The sequence below is a fragment of the Bombus flavifrons genome, chromosome 8 (assembly GCF_040668555.2).
Source record: "Bombus flavifrons isolate JBK064 chromosome 8, iyBomFlav1_principal, whole genome shotgun sequence".
NCBI classification, from domain to species: Eukaryota; Metazoa; Arthropoda; class Insecta; order Hymenoptera; family Apidae; genus Bombus; species Bombus flavifrons.
This window is the reverse complement of record NC_138449.1, coordinates 14,103,765-14,125,798: the sequence shown is the minus strand read 5'-3', so window position 1 is coordinate 14,125,798 and position 22,034 is coordinate 14,103,765. Positions and strand designations below refer to the sequence as shown.

At 38.6% G+C, this 22,034-nt stretch overlaps 3 protein-coding genes and 2 pseudogenes across 4 annotated transcripts in view; 3 read left to right on the top strand and 2 right to left on the bottom strand.

Moving 5' to 3' along the window:
* The window catches only part of sm (heterogeneous nuclear ribonucleoprotein L), a 161,636-nt gene extending 153,823 nt beyond the window's left edge, over positions 1-7,813 (bottom strand). The window contains exon 1 of one of the 2 annotated variants that reach the window (XM_069118392.1): positions 7,463-7,813. In XM_069118392.1, coding sequence (XP_068974493.1) covers positions 7,463-7,525 — 63 coding nt within the window. In that variant the 5' untranslated portion in view covers positions 7,526-7,813. Of the gene's footprint in view, positions 1-6,639; positions 7,163-7,462 lie in introns of those variants that run through there. The other variant, XM_069118393.1, reaches the window with a different exon arrangement.
* Positions 7,814-7,971: 158 nt separating this feature from the next.
* LOC138182484 (methyltransferase-like protein 25B) lies at positions 7,972-10,229 on the bottom strand. The gene is made up of 7 exons (XM_069118391.1): positions 10,098-10,229; positions 9,826-9,935; positions 9,336-9,743; positions 8,972-9,274; positions 8,753-8,906; positions 8,578-8,687; positions 7,972-8,496 (listed from the first exon to the last, which is right to left on the bottom strand). The coding sequence occupies exons 1-7, from the start codon at positions 10,215-10,217 to the stop codon at positions 8,220-8,222; spliced, it is 1,482 nt and encodes a 493-aa protein (XP_068974492.1). The 5' UTR covers positions 10,218-10,229; the 3' UTR covers positions 7,972-8,219.
* On the top strand, positions 10,039-18,018 carry LOC138182481 (daxx-like protein). Its single transcript, XM_069118386.1, has 3 exons — positions 10,039-10,068; positions 14,037-16,996; positions 17,253-18,018. The coding sequence occupies exons 1-3, from the start codon at positions 10,063-10,065 to the stop codon at positions 17,416-17,418; spliced, it is 3,132 nt and encodes a 1,043-aa protein (XP_068974487.1). The 5' UTR covers positions 10,039-10,062; the 3' UTR covers positions 17,419-18,018.
* Positions 18,019-18,291: 273 nt separating this feature from the next.
* Positions 18,292-20,041, top strand: LOC138182577 (smad nuclear interacting protein 1 pseudogene; annotated as a pseudogene).
* A 1,015-nt stretch (positions 20,042-21,056) lies between these two features.
* Positions 21,057-21,853, top strand: LOC138182468 (smad nuclear interacting protein 1 pseudogene; annotated as a pseudogene).
* The last annotated feature ends 181 nt before the right edge of the window (positions 21,854-22,034 follow it).

Genomic DNA, 22,034 nt, shown 5'->3' with positions numbered 1-22,034 from the left:
AACGTTTCGTCGGCTGCGTTTCACACTGACCTTCCCTCATCGCAAAAAATTTGTATTAATATATTCTGCGTATTGTACGGAATATTTTGAGATTTTATTAACACTACAACAAGACACAAGTGCCATACGTATTATAACGAGATACAATTGGTTATACTGAGAAGAGTGTCAACAAATATGAAAATAAATATAGAAATCGCGAGACGTTTACTGCAAACATATCGTTGAGTGTTATAACGCAAACATACAAAAGGAGACTGTTAGTTGCACGTTAGAGGTATAGCAAGGACGTGGCAGGTTTATGCCACGGTCAAGAACAATCGCTATTTTCGAAAAATAGAATTTTAGCGCTTCGGTGGCTGCCAGCAGTCAGGTGGTACGTGACTCATTTACAATACCTCGTATTTTTAGTTGCTTCGCGTCGCTTTTTCCATAGCTCAATAGTAAAGATGTTGTCATAAACCACGGAGTTTCTAAACAGTCATACGAGCGACGTGCAGCCTAACGATTCTCGCGTCAGAATTCGAACCCTGTGGAATATTCCACGAAGGTGTCCATTGTCCATACCAGCACTTCGCCTTCCAGTCTCATACAACACTCCGTTATCCTTCCAAATGCAGAGATACAACATGCCGGAGATACAACGAAGTCTAAAAAAATCCTTAACAAGCGCGTTTTCGTCGAATTCTAAACGAACTTTTAGATTCCCATTACAACGCGAATTAAACTCCACATAAAATAATAACTCTAATTTCTATGATACAAACTTTCACCACGCAACACAAATATATAGCGATATGCCTGCTAATATGCATCGATAGTGTCGATACCGGTCTACACATTTCGATCTGGTATCGATAAATATCAAAGACAAAGGCATCAAAAGGAATCAATACGTCTTTGATACTTACGCGTGAGAATGTGCCGATACCTGTTTGATACGAAAATCCTGATACCCGTTTTACACCTACACGAAAATTCGATATCTGTTTGATACCTACACGAGAATATCGATACCTATTTCATACTTATACGAAAATATTTGCATATATATATATAATAGCTGTTTGATGTTTGTACGACAATATCGGTTGCCATTTTGCAATTTAATCCTTCGCGAAAATATTATTTATTATCGATAATACCAAGATAATGACGAAACAGCAGTAGGAATCAATACCGTGAACTATATGATTAAATTATATAATACATAATACGCAGACAATTATAGAATAGTATTTTGTTGCTACTGCTATAACCATTGCGGTGACCGTTGGCGATACGGTCGTTATTGTAACGTTTGTCTACTACAATATGTATCAAAACAAAAACCGCCTGTTTATGATCTTTGTAGAAAAGGAGAAACATCGGTGTGTGTGTATGCGTGTATGTGCAATCGACCAAAAAGTGTACGTACGGAACAACGTGTTAGCAATTTGTTAATATTCGTTGAAGCCGTTTCAGGAGACATATACATACGTTCAAATTGTGATTTTCATCCGTATCAAGCATAGTATTGGTTTGGTATCGATTGAAGAAAAATCAATGTCGATAATTGATAGAAGATACGTAAGATTTTGATACGTATCGATATCGATATTTCCTATCGAATATTTTGATATCAAATTGACTGAATGTCAATGATATCGTTATCGCTCAATCACTAAACACAAGTATAATACGGTTCAATGTGACACACAGTTTTTATATAACACGGTTTACATTACAATCTACAAATTTCCAATCGCTCTAATCTAATTATTAATCCCCCCCACTGGGAAACAATATATGTATCCGCAAAAGGTTTCCTCGAGTGTTTAAATACCTCCGTGAGTTGTTATATACATTAACTAAAAAACAATTAAAAAACAACTTGTCAAACAAGCCTAACCCAAATAATTCGTAAAACAGTTTTAGAAGCATTTATGTTAAATGGAACAACTTTGTGTCTGATCGCTGACAAAGAGGTGGCACGATTGAATTAAAATATGACGATTTTACGAATAGAATTTTAATCGTGGAACGCGAGGCGCTGAAAAGCGCGAAATTAAATTTCATTGGCCGTAGAAACGCAATGATCGTACGCGCGTGAAAGTAATGTAATGACGAAAATTGCAACGCGACTCCGGGACAATGGTCTTTTCACCGTTATTACGACGTATCGGATGACGGTTTATTTTCGTGCTCTGTGTAATAATCATGATTGATGAAACAATGATATTATGATCGATGACAATTTATTGTGCATTCGATACTCTTATCCATCGGAGCCAGGTATTATTCCATTATATAATATTGAAGGCAATTTACGTCGATACACGAAGACATTACATTCCACGATTCCAGGCTAAACTATGGATATGCTTCTAACGAAACGAGTAATTTCATCAAATGTCGTGCAACGATGCTATGGATGGCTATAGAAGAATATGTCACGAGGTACTACAAACAGATTGTCCTATTCCGATGATTCTTCGAGCACCACTCCACGCCATCCACTTGCAGAACACGTGCTTTATTAGCAAAAGGTGTTCTATTACGTGCAACTTCGATTAAAGTATTAAAGTTCAAATAAAGACTTATTGAACGCTAGATTTGTAGTATGAAATCTAAACTACGCTATAATATATATAGATAATTATAAGAATAATGATACGATACGTTAGAAAATAAATGACTTAAGAAAATCATTATATTGTTATCATTTTTCTGAACATCACTGAGATCATCGAGACATAGAATCGCATTGTAAATGGAATTAAATATCCCATTATGAAAATCATCAATACCTTACAAACTTGAGTATCTGTATTATAGTCCGAATTATTATATATCGCATTCATTGTTAAATGAAAAATTCGTCTCGAAAGGGTTAAAGTGGATGTAAATTCCACTTAGACAAAAGTCAACATTAATTTCGCTAAAATCGCCATGTTTTTAGTAATTGTAGGAAATGTTCACTCCGAAATTCGATAATTCTAACCTTAAAAATATCGCTTCTAATTTAATATCAATTTAAACTTATGCTTTCATTATTCGCATATGCGGTTGTCGTTTACATGACAAATACCGTGTATTTCGTGTCACCTAATCGTCGACAAAACGACGAGGAATAAAGAAGATTGTGAAAAATGGTTTCTAGATTTGTATGAGCTGGTCCGCGTGAAAAGCGTCAATATGTCAAAAGAAAGTGACCCTTCAGGTGTTAAAATTTCATAGGAATCCGCCCAGTGCAGCCACTTGCTGACCATAAAGCGTCGTGTGTCCCTTGAACGACATCCATGAATTTCATTCACGATACAATTTTCAAGTATGTACACTATACTGTCTGACAGGAAGTGAGTATCGATCTTCTTTTTTATCATGAACACATCAGAGCCAAGCTGACAGAGTTACTTCGTCAGACATTCCAGTTACGGGAGCACGTGCACATTACCCAGCAAGGATACTAGTCAAGAGTCAAAGATATTTCGGTCGGTATGACACACCGAGATCCGAATGGACGGTGTCGCGAAGTTTGAGAGACGGCTTGACTTTGCGTTGGCAAAGTTCAAACGAACGGATTTTCGTTCCGTCGCGTCGTTGGCCGAAACGCATGCACTAAGATCTGGCCACTGCCTTTTGCTAAGAACAAATGTAAAAGTACACGTCGTGTCGTCTTCGAAGGATTATAATTAGCGATGGGACCGATAGACTGTTTTATGTTACTGATACGATGAAATAATTCGCAAAATTTGCATAAACGCAACGTCATTGGAAGATACGAATAAAGTAACTTAATTATCTTATCAAAGTAAACGAAACCGTAAAAAGAAGTAAAAGAATAACAAGTACTAGACAGAAGTCCACTACGGAAATCAAAAGTGTAAAGAAAAGATTCTATACTCTGAAGAAGATTTATATCGTGATGCTATCGATATTTCAATATTTTCAAATCTTATTATTGCAAAAGATAGGAAGTGAAAGAAGAGGCAATGACTAAAAAAAATACTAAGCGAATGCTTTGCAATCCTTTTCACAATCACAATGTAAAAATCCAAAATTCGATAATGTCAATTAACTGAAAAAGGTTACGAGTGACAAGTTGCGTGAATGCAACATTGGTCCTTAATAGTTAATAGCATAATTTATACGGATACTGTTATTTTCCATCGAAATGACCGCGTATTACACAGTTACGTTCGTAGAAATGTCAAACGTGTGCCGCACATTGATTGACTCGAGTTGTTCGAGCTATTTGGCACAAAATAACTCTTCGCGGATCAACATTGACGTTATCGATTTGCTGGAACTTCTGTCTCTAGCCGCGACTACCGACCATACTCGTTCCGCAAGAAAGGAACGTTCGGATGAATTTCACGAGGCTACGAGACGAGTAACGAGAGAAACGACGAAACGAATGATAGAACGTGACTAAAGATCAAGATAACGGTTCTTCAAACTGTTCTCCGCCAAACTTCCATTTCCATATAGCTGCGATTATCTACGCTTTACAGGAGTGTTTGGGAATTTCAGAAGAAATATCAGAAAATATAATCAAGATAAATTCACGTAATCGAGAGAAACGCGGATTTAATCGCGTGCAAACGCGACACAGTGTCGGCAGAGATACATGTACTTATAAATTTGTTTTTTATTCTCTTTGAATATTACATGATGAAGAAACGTTAAAAAGCTTTGATATTGAACATATCCGATCATCGAACGGTAAAGACAGTGATATATACTTTTTGTCCCCATTGCCTCGAAAATAGACGAGGAATTGAATCGAGCTGGCCGACCACGAGTCTATAGAACAGAAACCGAGAAATCGAGTGGATCCGCATGCATTATGGAGTACGGTGCAAAGGATAGCAGGGCGCAAGCAAAGGTGGTTACATTGATATTCCAACTACGTGGATTTATTTCTGCTCGTGGGTAACTTAATCAACATTAACAATGAGAAAGTGTAGGCATTCTTTTCTCGTCAATCATACAGTCAGGGAGAGGTAGTCGAGCAAAGGGAGGGAAAATTAAAACGCGAACCAATCCGAATAAGGAATTTAAAAGTTAAAGAACTTGGCCCGTGACTACGTAAATGGAAACGTTCCCGAAACAATTCGAGCGACTTTCATGCGTCTTATTCGTGATCGTTACTCAACCACTGATCATGAAAATACGACACAGAAGAGAAACGCGTCGATACATATTTTAATGCTGACCTATAGGACTAACCGCAAGAATTGTATGTTATCGTGAAGTCGCCACAACGTACCGTTGACCTTTCGTAGATCGATTTCTTACAAATAGAACGGAATTCTTTCTGAAGACGATCGTCATGTGGTACATCTAGCGTTTTAAAACGAATATACAGGTTATGTTTGAAGAAGAATCAAGTTATGCATCATTACTACTCCTATTTCGAAACTCATATTGGAATTATTAGGAACTGCGAAGTTAATAATAGTACACAATAGCAGATAGTAGAATGAATTGAAAGAAATTCTGATGAAAGTAATGATAATGGTTACGTTAAACGTGGCTTAAAATGGCTACATTTTTCACGTGAATATAACTGAGATATACAGGTGTATCTAACATAATTCTTTGAAATATAACATATTGATCGGGGACAATGTAATAAATATTATATCGCGTAAAAAAACGAAGAAATTGTAGATAATTTAAATAATGTAATACCAAAAGTCGTAATACAAAGTGAAACATCAGTTGATCCAGTAAAATAACGAATTAAATGATGAGACGATAGTTCATAAAAAATAAAGGTGTGAAAGTTCAATATCCCGATCAATGTATGCCGACGTACTCCGTGTGAAAATATGATTGACATACATGCATATGTAATACATTACGCCTACCGTTACATCATCTGTGGCATGTGTTCTCAGCAGCAGTGTTAGCAACCGTGGAATGAAGGTCACGAAGTAGTTGACGTGACAATGACCCATTCTGTTCGTTATGTTCAATTTTTGTTTCTCACCCGTTTTTTACAAATTATCCTCGACAATGATAATAAGCATAAATATTATCACTTCAAAGAGATTAAAAAGATGTCTCAAAAATAAGCAATATTTGAGTATTGTTACAAGATAATGAATGGGACATATTTAATAACTAGTTAAGGACAATTGAAAGAATACAAAATGAGTGACGATAACGCCGCGTGATATGGTATTTTTATTCATGAATGCACGTGTACTTCGTTTTCAACGCTGCTCGTAGTCGGTTTTACAGCCATATTCCAATTCATTATTTATCCAACTGAATTGCAAATATGATTCATGCTATCGCGATTTATTATTGTTGCTTTTCGATATATCGTGTAGGTATAGATAAACGAATATAGCCACTCTAAAAACATTTCTCAAGCCAAGACAATAAAAATACATCTTTATTGGAATATAAAAATTATTGGAATTTTCTAGACTACTTAATGAAGCACGTGTAAATACGTATACGTAATACGTGTTTCGAATACAAAGAGAAATGATTTCAGCTGGCTTTACGTATTTATAATATATAATCCTATAAGTAATATGAAGAAGGCAATCAATCATATTTTATAATAATAAAAAAAAAACAAATAAATATCTTTTAATAATCGCCGATCCGTATGAGTATCAATGTATTTTCTCGTACCTTCGATACCCTCGCCGGATACATTCGGTTAATATAACGTTAACGGAATGACCAGGGATCGATTTCAAGACGAAAACGTCGTTCCAAAGAAACGGTATGATAAATGCATGGGAGCCGTCGGCCGAAGAGACTCCTAAGACCACAACACGTTCAAGCACAGTGCTGCTATTATCTGGTCTGTTTGTCCGAATATCTCATAGGTCACGGTATAAAGACGAAACTGCCCTTCGAGATAATCGCAGACGGCGAGCATCGCGACAACGCCTCGTCTCGCGGTGATAACGCGATGGAAATTATCGACCCCGGTTCACCGACGGGGGTTTGTTTTGAACGTGCATCCTCGCGCACCAGCCGTCGCCAATAACGACGATAGAACAGGGCAAGCCTTTCCACGACGGTGGCGACGGCGTCGTCAACCGAATTCCCGGAAACGATTATTAGAGAAAGCACACGTACGAGATAACAGGTTGCTGCCGAAACACGAGCCACGTATCAAGCGAACGTGCGTTTCGTATTATACACGACACGACCACGACACGAGACAATCTTCTTCGAGAGCGCGCGCATCGCCCATTGTTTCGACGCGGTGGCGGTGATATGGGTAAAAGCGACCGGATAAATGGCGACTTTCCCCCCACCGCTGTGTCGCGACCGCCTCACGGGTTGTAAATCTCACGCGACACGCTGAAACGCACGCGTTCACCGTACCAGTATACCAAACGTTCAAATAACGAATAAAATCCGTCTAAGGCACAGAAACTGATTGACAAATTTCGCCGACGAAATACCTCCGACCGAATCTAATATATAAACTTGTACTCACCCTGTGACCAGATTCCTCGAGTCGCTGCCTCTTGGAGTGTGGTCCGTCTCCGTTAAACGCCATCCTAGGGTTCGACACCGGACAATTTAGTTTTAAAAGCGGGGCACTCAGTGCTACGACGACACGTCCGTGTGTATACCGCGCGGCTCTCTACCGTGTCGACGATCTCGTGCGCGGGCGGGGGAGGGGGGAGGAAGGAGAAAATAATCGGTAGGACACGACGCGAACGCGACGAGAACAGACAAACGCGCGAGAGCGGCTTAAGGGAAACTGGATCGCGATGTTGCTGGAGAGGAACGTCTCTGCCCCTAACGAAGTAGCCGGCCACCGCAGCGCTACCTACCGACGCCACTATTCGAATACTGACGGTATGATCTTTAAGGTGGAATCGCGCGCACGCGCGTCTATCAGCTGCCCCACTCTCCCATTGGTCGGCCTATCGTTGCTCGCGTCGTATATTCGAACAATAAAATTACCATTAAATAACAAGCCAAAAGAACATTTGCAAAGAATATTGCAGTTTTTATAATGTGATTTTCTTAAAAGTCGTTATTATCGAAGAACAGAAAATTGAAATAGTACATTATTCATCGACGATTATAATTCAGTGATATTGTCCAATCAAAGGCACATCGTAATCTGGAGCAACTTTGATTCGTGGACGCGGGAAGTGCAATAATGTGAACACTTACAGCGATTGAAGAAGGAAAAATTCAAGGTAGGATTTATCGGAAAATAATTCGAAACTTTAAACTGACTAGTTATTTTTCCTAGACATTAATACTAAATTTCGAGGTGACAATCTACTATCGAACACCGGTTTTAGTGTTGGTGTCAAACTTTTTTCGGACAGAAATAGAAATCTGTCATACAGCACTATGGTTTCCACTAATGGCGCCAACATCATTCGAAGCGATCCAAATATTATAACTTGTTCCCACCGATTTAACAGGTTATTTATTTCTAAGTTATTAATATCAGATTCTTGCGGCTGCAAATAAGCGTCAAAATTTGCAGTAGCTACACTACAATACCTGAAATAGAGATATTTGTATATATTTGTACATTCGTTGCTGCTTATTTAATTTTCAGTTATGAGATGTTAGTAACTTAACTGTTCAAATGTCATTCCTTTCGATACTTTGACATTCCTGAATTGACTATGACGTAATTTTTCATTTTTTTTTACTAAAATAGTTTCTAAAGCTGCTCTATAAGTGTGTACCTGAAACAAATAATTCAATTAATAATACTTATTCAAATATGTACGTGTTTACCAATTCACTTAACTATTAAATCTTCATAATTTCCATTCTTTAATTTGTCACAATATTTTTCAATAGCGTGGCAAGCTACTTCTAATGCTGTATAAGTTAACAAATGATTTTTATGTGCTAACAGATACTGGCTAAGTGGATAACCCTTTAATTCTCTTGTCTCTGATCTAGAAAATCAATTATTATAGTACATAATATTAAAGAAAAAGGTCTTAAAAGAAAATATACGAACTGTATCGTTAGTTTCATATAACAGCATCCTACGATACAAATAAATTTGGCTTCGCTTCTAGATGAGTAAAACTTCAATAATATAGGAGCTAGATCACCACAAGGATGAAGTCCTATAAGACCAAATTCAGTTTCTGTTTCGCTTAAATCGAATTCATTCTGAAACAATTCTTTTAATCGATTAACTAACTCTGATTCTACTAAACTCGAAGATTCTAGTTTAGCTGTAAAATGTTGAGGACACTTTTGATGAAAATTAGGTATGTGTTTTCTTATAGACGTCAATAATTCCTGATCCCATTTCCTGCAACAAAATTATTATTAGTATCGACTATAATGATATTGTACCATAGCAATTTGTATACCTAGCTTGTTGCAATAGTATACAATCTTGTTCGATGCAAGTAACGTTTAAACCATATTGGAACGCTAGGATACGAGCTAAATGACCCATTCCAGATCCAATATCAATGATACATTTACAGCTAGCTTCGTAGGCACAGCCTGCACATACTTCAGCTATTTCGTGTATCTCGTATCTCTTTTTCTTCTTTATATGTTTTGAAAACAGGTTATTAAATTTCTGATCCTGGGAATATAACTTGTCAAATGTATCATTTCTGCTAGTTTTACAAATTTTGCCATTGTTATTTGTTATTACTTTATTGAATTCACAAGTCAAAGTACTTTTTGGATCTTCGTGATCTCTATTTACTTGCAAAATATTAGCCACTTGACGAAGTGCAAGCAATGTTAAGGGCCATACACGTGTGCTGTAATACAATTAAAAAGATTGTAGAATAATATGTAAAACAACAGGTAATCAGGTTTGAACGGTATAGTATCGGTACTCACCACGAGATGTCTCCCGATAACCATTTACCGAATTCTCGAGGAGGAGTATCTTGTAATGCAAACCTCCAACTTCCCGGTAATTTGTCCCATAACTCGTCTTGGAAAAAATCCTGTATTAAAAAAAAAAGTAGCAGAGTCATTAAAGCTCTACGACTCGATGAAGATAACGACACGCGTTTGGAAACACACGTCTGTAGCTATATCGAATTAACCCGAACAAATACGACACTATAGAAGATGCTGGTACGAGATAAATTTCTAATGTTACATACCACGACATAAGAGTTCAATAGCCAACCGTATACATCTAAAACGCAAAATATTTGGTCAATCGTGACACGAATTCCGGTACACACTTTACATGTGCACCGAATGTCAGTAGGTGCGGCCATCGTTGCAATGAAATAGCCGCGTAAATTTGACTGATCGTTCCACGTGGTTCTAATTCTGTCATAAAATTATCATTTCTAGAATTCATTTATTAATACTAAAATTTATCTCTAAGTAGTTAACTCTCGATAAGTAACTTTTATCGATTAGTAATTATTAGTAATTTATATGTGTATATGTACACGTAAAATCAATGTGTTATATCTTATTTTCGTATCTATCATTAGATAAGTCTTTCAATTTTAAATTATTTATAATATCCCACGCTATACAAGATTTTAAAATGTACTCTTTACGATGGAAATAGAAAGCGCAGTGAATATAACACCGGTCACAAATACTTTTTGTTTATACCGTATATACTGTCTAATTATATAACACAGTTATGAGAATATGCATACATAGGTGCGAATGATACAGCTAATATAAGAAACTTCGCTGAAAGGAAAGTCAACGATAATAAGAAAAATATCGAACTGGCTGTCGCAAAAAGAGCGAAGTAATCGATTTAGACTTTTTGCTCCTAGCCATGATATATCGAGCAAACGATACCAGGAAACGATCAACTAGATCGAAAGCAATTTTCTCACGGAGACGCGTAAAATTTTAATATATCAGCCAAGGTCTTATGAAACGGCGAACCGTCTTCCGCCGCTTCAATACAAAAGGCAAAGGAAATGAGAACCGTTTGTTTGCTTTATTTATTAATTAAAAGATCGGACGCTATTCTTGCCATGTCCCACTTTACGGCACTTTCACTCTTCAACAGTTACGTTATTGCTCATGAGCGCAGTGCTCTCCGAGAACTACATATATACCCACAGACTGTACGGCCGTAGATCGAGAACCATATCATCTGCCACTCTATATCTCTGGACTTTCATGAGAACCCAGCAGCTACGACTCGTGCAATTCACTTCTAAATGTTGTTTCACAAACTACTGTTGCAATTATTGCTAAACGCCATAATAAACCCGTCTCCTTACGCTTGCCTTATTTATCCATCTCCAATCGTTTTCAGACAATTAACTTTGAACGATTCTGCAAAGTTTTCCTCTCATGCGTGAATTTTACGAAACCAGCAATCGTATCGTTTTATGTTATTCCCTTGATAAAAATTCAGTAATATAAAAGTTTTTTGTCTACATGAATAAATAGTCTTACTTACAAAAGATGTGTCTTTACAGAGTTAGAAATCACTGACCATTCGATTCTTTGCTCATCGTGTTCGAATCTCTCGGTCGTTGTTTGGACCTCTTACGCCAACGTAAGTGAAAGTTTTCAAGTAGGACGAGCGAGACGTCGAATCTCGACGGTGCGTGGATATTCGCTAAATACTCATCTTTGTTGCTGGATGCTGGTCCACTGAAATCGTTAAATGTCAGTGTACTCTGACAGTACCTGTTGTCTAATTTCCAAATCGATTTGCTCACTTTCGAGCCTCGGGAGAAAACGAATTTCTGTTACATCCTTGAACCATTAAAGTTCAAAGGTGAAGACGAGGTTATAGGGAATCAATCTAAACGAATCTATCTCAGATCAGATGAATCAGTCTGGAATGCGCGTTACGCAAGTATGAGAATTTTGCATCATCAGAGCTTTTGCAACTAAGGGTTTTACCAGGTCATCCTTATTTAACTGGTATTCTAGATTTCTGCCTTTCACAGCAAACTGAACGCAATTTACGGAAAAAGAGTGCACGCGATCTTTTCACGTGGGATAAACTTGTTGGAAAATCTCGGACTATCTCTATTACGGAAAGGAAAACTACGTAATCGTAGCAAGACTAAAAACAAAACAGGTAGGAATGAAACGAACGTAACGAAAAATGTATATAGCAATTACATGAGTTTTAAAGTTTCGATTCATTAAGCGATGTAATTACGTAATTCTTAGTACCTAGGTTTGGGAAACTCGCAACTGAATATAAAATTACAATATCATTAAAGAACAGAGTGAAATAATGTCAAAGTAACAACGAATCTTCATCGAATCTTCATCGTTACAATACAGTAGAATTAAGAAATTATCAAGTCAAAGAAAGGCTGTTGGTACATGGTAAAAGTGATCGCTAGAATTTGCTTATCGCCGTGAAAGAGAGGTCATTAGACAGACGCAGGAAATGATTTGTTCGTAAGAAATCGTTCGCTCGGAACTGCTTTAAACTTTTAGCGAAAGTAATGATAAGTATATGTAAACGTGAGTGTACGTGTAAGTTGCCATGCTCCGGAGGCGGTAGTCTTTCACCAAATAATTCGGTGTGCACCATGCAACGGACACGGCCTTCTCCTAGAGGAAAGGAAGGTTTCGGTTTCGATAGGCCTTGGAGGTCGACGGAAAAGTAACGTTCGTTTAATATAATCATCTTCCTTTCCTTTCGATCGGCAGACGGATTTAAAGAAAGTCGACAACGACTTCGCCCGCTTCTCCCTTCTCCGTCGTTGTCTCCTCTTGCTGGAACCTTCCTTTTTTTTCTTTTTCTTTTCTTTTTTTCGTCTTGAACCGCGTCTGTATGTCCTACACGCGAAAGGTTGAAACGTTGCTTTACACTAGCCACGCAAAGTGTATGTAGCCACCAGAGTCAGAGAAAGGTGCCCCACCGTATTCGATATTAGAGAGGAGCTTCTTGAAGCGTTCTGTGGTGGTGGCATCAGGTAGGGAGAAACAGGCCTCTGGGCCCAATCTGTCCTCAGTTCCCGTACGAAGCTCCATCCAATATCTTTCAGTACATGCCCGGTCCTACGGATATCATGTTGCCTATCGCGAGTTAGCCGCTCTTCATTAAAGTCAAACACGTGAAACCGGTGAAGTGTGACACGATCATCCAGAAAAAAAGAAGCCGAACGAGTAACTGATTTGGACACACCATGCGCTTCTTTAAACTGGTAATTATATAAAAGATCGTGCCTCCTCGAGAATATTCCCGGGAACCAGTGAAACTCTCCGCCGAGAGTGTTGTATTAATAGCTAAATAGCTAAATAGCTGATTTCAGAGAACGCGCCCGCTTGTACTTTCATCGTAATAACCATGTCTCGTTTCTTAGTTACGGGAAACGTTCGACGCGGTTCTATCATTTGTAATCAGTCAGCGTATCGCCTTTGGCTACTTAGCAAGGGAAAGTATTGTATATCGGATTAGCGACGCGTTTATGTATGCTCAATTAATAGCTCGTAACGTATTTTTCTTTTTTTTTTTTTTTTTTCGCTAATCTATGAATTTCAAATTCTACGAAAAAGTTCTAACGAGATACGTGTTCTAACGAGCTCGCACTATACCGTTCAATTTGCTCGGCGCTTAGCATGAAAACCATGTAAATGAATTCATTTCGCCCGCGTACGTCGAGTACGAGTTTTCTTTTTGTTCGAAGAATATTAAGAAGTCGCCGCGCTTTAGGAGAGTCACCGAATTCTCTAGGTGAAACGCGCACGCCATTGAATCTAAAACCTAAATTTTCTCTCCTTCTTTCTCTCTATGGCCATGTAAAGCAAGCGACAAGAATTTCTGTTCTATTCGCGCAATTTAAACTCGAGAAACATCCTATATCCGATACGTGCTGTAACTCGGTCTCGCCATATCGGGAACACGATCGCGGCTGGGAATCGCTTATCAGGGTAGCAGTAACTGTCCATTCGGCGACGCTAGAATACCAATCGATTGGCCTTTTAAGGCCTTACAGGATGTTTCTTCTTGTTTATTAATCGGGTCACTCGGTTACCCACGCGCGATCAATGTTTCCACAAATGCGTTCTGCCTGTGTACGCAGATACATGCCATTTGTTTCCTCTTGTTTCCATGTTCCGATAGAGATTCGCATTTCCAGATTGTCACGATAATAGCGCTCTTCGTCGTTGCGACCTTTGCCAAAGATGAGTCCTCGAAAAGCCGCGATAAGAGGCAACAGGTTGCATTCTATCCGAGAAGAGGAGCCAGACCGCCACCCTATGCCGTCCAAATGGAACCAATCGTTCAATATTCTCAGAGAGATCCGCTCTACAATCCTTTGGCAAGCTCCAAGAGCGACGATCTTTACGAAGAGGGTCCGTTGAATTATTATCCGACGGAACCGGAGCCTATCATCGAAATTATCATCAAGGAATCCAACGAAACGTTGCCGACACCGGTACCCCCACCACCTCCTCCACCACCAAGACCTACGAAAGAGCCTATACAAGTGTTTTATGTGAAATACGAGAAAAAGAAAGGTTACGGGGATAAGTCTCGAGTCGTCTACGATCCACCCGTGCCTGCGCTAACACCTGTCGAGGAACACGAGGAGATCAAACCAGATAACCCAGCGCCTTACCCGGAAGAACCTGTTCACACGGCAACACCGGCACCGTCAGAACCTTCTACGACTTTGAGAGCTATCATTCGACCCGACAGTGAAGTGTACCATTCTGGTTCTAGCGGTATTCGCGTCACCTTCGGCACCGACAAAGTACCTCCGAACAATCATCATAAGCGTAGCGATTTGGAAGCGCCGCCGACCCAACAACAGGCCAAGCCAACTTCTACCCCTCCAGGATCACCTAAACGACAACATGGTCCGTATCAACCGATACAACCGGTCCATCAGAGAGTTCCACCACCATTTCCACAGCAGAGAATCGCCAACTCTTTTCCACAACAGCAGGCACTCCATCAACCTCTCCAACAGCAACCGCCTCCTAATTTCTTGCAGCAACAGCCATCCTTCTCGTCTCCGCCGCAAGCGAGGAGTCCGTTGCAAAGACCTCAACGATTGCCTATAACGATTCAAGGTCTACCAGATGTACAACAACGAGCGCCGTTCAATACTTTCGGTACATCTCATCGCGTCAACATTAACCACCCACAGCAACCAGGGTTCCCACCTACGTTGTCGGTTTCCCATCAAAACGTGCAGGTACAAAATCAACCTTTACCACCGAACCAGGGCAGTCCTTTCAACGTGGAACAACAGCCGCAGCAGCCACCTTTGTCCTCGTATAAACAACAAGAATTAGAAAAACAAAGGTATCACGAGCAACGTCGTCAACAGGAATTGCTAAAGCAACGCGAACATCAGAGGCAACACGAGCAACAAAGACTTCAGGAGCATCAACGATTCTTGGAACAACAGAGGATACTGGATCAGCAGAGACAGCACGAACAACAGAGACAACAGGATCATCAAAGATTGCAGGAGCAACAGAGAATACAGGAACAGCAGAGGATACAGGAACAACAGAGGATACAGGAACAGCAGAGGATACAGGAGCAACAGAGATTACAAGACCAACAGAGATTGCAGGAACAGCAAAGATTACAGGAGCAACAAAGGCTGCAGGAACAACGCAGAAGGAAACAAGAACAAGAACAGAAATTGTTACAGGAGCAACAGTATCGTTCGCAATTGAAATATAATCAAGCGCAACCGGTGCACAATATACCGCAAGTACCTATTTTGCCTCAAATTCAAAAACCAGGAGGAGAAATTTTCAAAGCAGTTCCGAAGCTCGAGCAACACTATGCAATTCGAGAAAATCCACTTCATCCTGGCCCTTTCCCACCTAATCCTGTAATCCAGCCAACTGGATTCCCGGACACGCCACAGAATCAATACGTTTCCGCTCAACCGTCGAGTTCGTCGCCAGACATCTTAAGAAATGCACCGAGCGAATTTATAAGCGATCAACAACAGCATCTGAATACGAAACAGCAAATTATTCAAAGTCAGCAACAAGGATTTTTCTCTCAAAATCTTCAACAACCACAACAGCAGCAAAGATTCCCAGCGTCTCCGCAACGATCTTCGATCTGGGGACGTCCATCGTTTGCCGGAAACAGCGCGAGTCCTTCGCAAAAGATTTACGCGACTCCAGTCAGTCCCTCTGAAGAATTTAATTCGATCTCAACCATCAGACCGTTCGTTCCAAGTACAACTACTACTACCACGACGACTACAACGACGACTACCACCGAAGCTCCAACGACGACAACAACTTTCTCTCCAAAGAAAGAGGCTAAAATTAGGGAAAATATCGCGAATCTTCCGGACGAGGTACCGGATGATATCAGGGAACAGCTGCTGAGTTCCGGTATTTTGGGTAATGCCGACATACAAATACTGGATTACGACAAGGTCGGCGACATACCGATAGAGAAACTACCGCCGGAGGCTCTGGCGAATTTCTACGGTGCCGGAGGCGGTTCCGCGGTAGCTGCCAGCGAACCGGTCCCGTCGATCGTCAAGAAACCCCAAACGGCAGAGAGCGCTTCCTCCTCGACCTCCTCTTCTTCCTCCACTTCCTCGCCAGTTTCGGCGAAGAAGGCGGCTACCGATAGCTCGACTAAGTTCGAGCAGGCTACCTTGCGGCCAGGTGGAGTGGAGATGAAAGTAGTACGCTTCGATCCAAATACGGAGCAAGGCCAGGCGCTAGCGGATCAACACATACGCGATGATGCTACCAGGTTGAATCCCGTAACCGTAGGAGAGAAAGACGAGTCCCAATATAATCGTTATCTACCGCTCAAAGTGAGTGGTGCTTCCTTCCCTATTCCGGACGTGCCGCAACTTAATGGTCGGAAGATCTCTAGCGTAGTTGTATTGGCACCCGTCGACTATAACTTTCATGAGGAAAAAGAGATTGAATCGAGGCAAGGCAGAAGGGTCAGCGATGTGCAAGCGGTCAAGTTTCTCGCCGGCGATACTCTGAAACAACTGGTGAAAAAACCAACGGCGGAGAACTACAAGAAGTGGTTGGAGCAGGAAAGCCAAACGGAGCCCCAGAAACAGTCGGTGGTTCTATTGGTAACCATGTAAGTGATAGACATGAGTTCGATGCCATAACTAATCACGCTTACCTATACTCGTTTGCTTTTGTTAACTCGACCATTAACTTTAAACGACACATACAATTATTCCTTAACGAGCCATATTCTCCGTCATCCATCGTCATCTTCCATGAACGTTCTATTCGATCCGCTTCCGCGAACATCTCTCCCAGCAATAACGATCAAAATCGCCGGACTTCACTTTCCTTCGGCTTTCAAATAATCATCGATGCTATTGCAGGCCAGAAGGCGCGGATCAAGGCGGGAAAGAAATCTTCATGTATGATGTGACTTCGCAAACTGTGAGCAAACTGGCCGGAGATCTATCTACAGCGTTTGTAGATGCTGCTGAAAGTAACTCCGACAATACCGACTCTTTCACCGATTCAACTCTTTCGTCGTTTTAAGTACTCCACGAGAATGAATACTATGGCACACCATAGTAGGAATTTAAGCAATAAATGGGAAAAGAAAGAAGGTTTAGCGTGCCAAGTCCGAAAATAACACACAAACCCTTCTCTGTCATCTCACGTATTTTAAAATTACAATGAAACCGGAACAAGGTTTAAAAAAGGTAAAGGACATAAAAATACAAGTATCCTTGTAGATATTTTAATTATGTACTATTATGTATATACTGATTTTATACTTTTTTTATACAAAATAAACGCAATATTTTTTTACATGTAAATCATCCGCTTCCTTATAAAGAAACTCTTCTAATCGGATATCGTAAGTTCGAACATGCGCCGTGCAAATTCAAATTTTGTCGTAACCCTCAGCGATAATTACGAAGTTGTTGTTAACTCGATTCAGTTCAAATTAATTAATACGTTTAAAAGTTAGTTACAACTTCAATTAGATCGCCCATGTATACAATTTCATTTCATCGTTGTTAATAAAGTTAAGACATGCACCACTGCAAATCTAATTTACGCGAAAGATATAATTAATTGCATCTTTTATAAAGATGCCAACAAATGCTTTAATAATTATAATTTATCATATTTTTGCAATAGACATAAAGTAATATTGCAACTACTACCATTAGGAGTGAAAGAAAAAAGATATTAGCACCGTTATAGTCATTTAAACCCAACAATCTAAGTACATCTGTAATAACATGTTATGTAAATTTTTGATAATATGATTACAGAATCTTCGACGATAAAAATATTTATGTAAGTACATTATGACATACTATATCTTCATCTTTATAAAACTATGTGCAACTAGCGTATGACTGTATATGCACACAAACATATATATATATATGTGTGTGTGTATATTTCATTATTTGAAGTTTCGTACGCATGGTGGCAGTGTGTATAGTGCAATTAAACGAATGGTTGGTGTTTTTAATAAAAAAAAAAAGTAGAATTTAGAACACATTTATATATCAACTGAAAAACGTAAGCATAAAATATAATTTTCTATATGTATATATTAATATATTAATGTGTGTATTAAAACTCACAGTGTTTATAATAGGCTGTTTTGTTACTAGCATAGGTTATCTTGTCCTCGCATCGTTTCGTATCAAGATGTTAGAAGACTGACTTCGTTGAAGAAATTATATCGACAAAAGTATAAAAATGTCTAGCAGTAGTTCTGAAAGTAGTGACGATAGCCATCACGAAAAGTCACGGAAAAGACGTAAACACAGACACGCTAACCAAGACAGACGATCCAGCAAAAAGGAATCGAGCAGCAAGAATAAAAGTTACAGAGACAAGAGAGAAGGTAGGGACGTTCACAAATTTAGCAGAAACGTAAGAAGAGAAAATAATGATGTGCATTATGATAGATCGCAAGGCGAACGGGATAGGTTATATAGGGATAGCCGACATGATCACCTGAGGAGAGAAGAGGATAGACAATATGATAGAAGAAGATATGAGAGATCTCCAAGAAGAGAGGAATCTCGTCCACGATACAGAGACTATGAAGAAAAAACAAGGAGACAGAGGGGCCCTATTGAATATAATAAGAAACATGACAATGTCAACAAAGAAACAAGGAATAATTTGGAAGAAGTAAAAGTAAGAAACCAACCATCGCCAGAATGGGGCAAACCTACTGTTAAAGCGGAAGCTAAGCCAAAGCTGGAAGAGAAAGATAAGCCAAATTTTGAATTATCTGGAAAACTGACAGAAGATACAAACACTGTAAATGGTGTGGTCATTAAATATGCTGAACCATCAGATGCAAGGAAACCTAAACGCAGATGGAGGTTATATCCTTTCAAAGGAGAAAAAGCATTGCCTACTTTGTATATCCACAGACAGTCAGCCTATTTAATGGGCAGAGATCGCAAAGTTGCTGATATTCCCTTAGATCATCCTTCGTGCTCTAAACAGCATGCGGTTTTACAATATCGTTTAGTATCTTTTCAAAGGGAAGGTGGAGGTGAAGGAAGAAGAATTCGCCCTTATCTTATAGACCTAGAGTCTGCAAATGGTACATTTGTAAATAATGTAAAATTAGAACCAAGAAGATACCATGAACTATTAAAAAGGGATGTAATCCGTTTTGGATTCAGCTCTAGAGAATATGTTTTATTACATGAACATAGTAAAGATGATTCATTCGATGATGATGTTCCCTCAACTACTACAAGTATACCTACTCTTACTACTACTGCATAGGTAATACTGCATTTCATGCTATATAATATTTCTTAAATATTTTATTTTTTTGCAGAAATCTATTTAATTGTATATTCTATTTCAGGTTCTACTTGTAAAATATTTAAGAAGCAACTTTTAACATACATTGACAGTATGTAACGTTACCTACTAGGACAAGTTGTAAAATTAGTTTATAATTATCTTTAAATTGAGTTATAAGAAAGATTAAAAAATTCAGTTCTTCTGGAGCATTTACAACAGTGCAATATTTATTCTGATAAAATTTTTTAGTTCTTAACAGAAAAAATTGTTAGTGTACAAGTTTGACATTTCATGTAATTAGGAATATAAATTGATTGCAATAAATCAATCTTGAAATACACACATATTACAATTTATTCATTTGTATCAAACGCTTTATTCTCCCAAACTTATTAGACGTTGCATTTTATATGTTATATACGATTCTATAACAGCATTTACATATAAAAACAAACATCTAAAAAATCATATAATATACATACATACATATAGTTTGTCCAACGTAACGAGGAAGTAAATGTAAACGAAATGTGCTTACTGCAGCAGCCAATAGTTGCAGCCACAGTAATTAAATTTTGCATACATTTACTGTCTCCTGGTTTTCTTTGAAGCATCAGAAGCTCGGATTTCAGAGCGTCCGATCCGAGTTTCGTTCCGTTTGATACCGAACCCATAGGCACCTGGACCAATCGTGATTCCCATAAACTCACTGTTTTTAAAATGGGTATGAAACCTTCATTAAAAAAATTACGCGTATAACAGCTGTTATTATTTGTTATTACTGATTTTGTTTGACTAACATATTTTGTCGTGCGGTCAAAATGACCGCACACGGTTGGCAAGGCAGAGTATAAACTTTTCCCAGAAAATAAAAGAGCAAACTAAAATTAAATAGCGAAGAATATGTAGTATGCATGTTTTAGGAAAGATCAGAAATTATGAAGCGATATAATACAGTTTAAATATAGTTAAATTTATCTATGTTATCTATTGTTCGATTTATTCCGATTGGATCGTTGTGCTATAATTAGTGTCGTTCAAGATCTATTTGGGATGTTGAGTGGCCATCTGTTTATGGCTCGAACACATTCTATTCTTTCTGGGTAACCCCGAATGTGTAGTACCGAAATGGGTGGTGGGGAGAACAAGATGGCCGAAACTCAACGGCTGGTGGGGAGAAGCGGCATTATACTATGGTTAGTCTTTAACAGACCGTCTTACTGTGAGGGTATTGTGTTTCAGTCTCCACAAGTACAAGCGCTAAATAACACTAACGCTCGATCGAGGTTAGGTTAAACTATTAAACCTCCTCCGCGTTGAGCGTTGTCATTCGAGGTACGCGATATCGACCGATTGGACCAAGTATCGACTTGTCCGGTTGCTATTTAATCGAATTCGTAACAAGATCCTTACAATGAGTAGAAATAACTACAAAGAAGTACGAGTAAAGAGAGAACGTTCGCCGGAATGGGGTAAACCTATTGTTAGTGCGAAACGTAAACCAAAACAGGAAAAAGAAAAACCAAATTTCGAATTGTCTGGAAAACTAACAGAAGATACAAACACTGTAAATGGTGTGGTTATTAAATATTCCGAACCTGCAGATGCGAGAAAACCTAAACGAAGATGGAGGTTATATCCGTTCAAAGAAGAGAAAGCATTGCCTATCTTATATGTTCATAGACACTCAGCTTATTTAATGGGCAGAGATCGCAAAATTGCGGATATTCCCTTGGATCATCCTTCATGCTCTAAACAGCATGCAGTTCTACAATATCGTTTAGTACCTTTTCAAAAAGAAGGTGGAGGCGAAGGGAAAAGAATTTGCCCTTATCTTATAGACCTAGAGTCTGCAAATGGTACATTTGTAAATAATGTAAAATTAGAACCGAGAAGATATCACGAATTATTAGAACGAGATGTAATCCGTTTTGGATACAGCACCAGAGAATATGTTGTATTACATGAACATAGTCGAGATGATTCGTCAGATGATTAACTATTTCAAATACAACTATTGCTCGTTCTACTGTGTATGTACTATTGTATTTTATAAATCATAATATTTCTGAAACATTTTACCTTTTTCAGTAGTTTATTTATTTCTATGTTTTATTTCAGGATGTTAGTTGGAAGAAGGTTCGAGAAAGAAGTTATGACACATAATCACCTAGCTATATAGGCTAATTTGTGATAATCCTTAAATTGTACAATGTAAGATATTAACTAGACTCATGTACATAATATTTTTTATATTTTATATAATTAGAAATGTAAGTTAATTCTAAGTCACTTTTGATGGAAATATATATATTATATTATGGAAATATATATATTTATATATAATAACA

Bases quoted from the DNA above. Each gene is read 5' to 3' on its own strand.
- LOC138182481 (XM_069118386.1), top strand. The intron at 16,997-17,252 runs GTAAGTGATAGA...ATGCTATTGCAG, and splicing joins GTGGTTCTATTGGTAACCAT to GCCAGAAGGCGCGGATCAAG.
- LOC138182484 (XM_069118391.1), bottom strand. From the start codon at position 10,217: ATGGCCGCACCTACTGACATTCGGTGCACATGTAAAGTGTGTACCGGA. The intron at 9,936-10,097 runs GTATGTAACATT...TTTTTAATACAG, and splicing joins TATTGAACTCTTATGTCGTG to GATTTTTTCCAAGACGAGTT. The intron at 9,744-9,825 runs GTGAGTACCGAT...ATTGTATTACAG, and splicing joins TTATCGGGAGACATCTCGTG to CACACGTGTATGGCCCTTAA.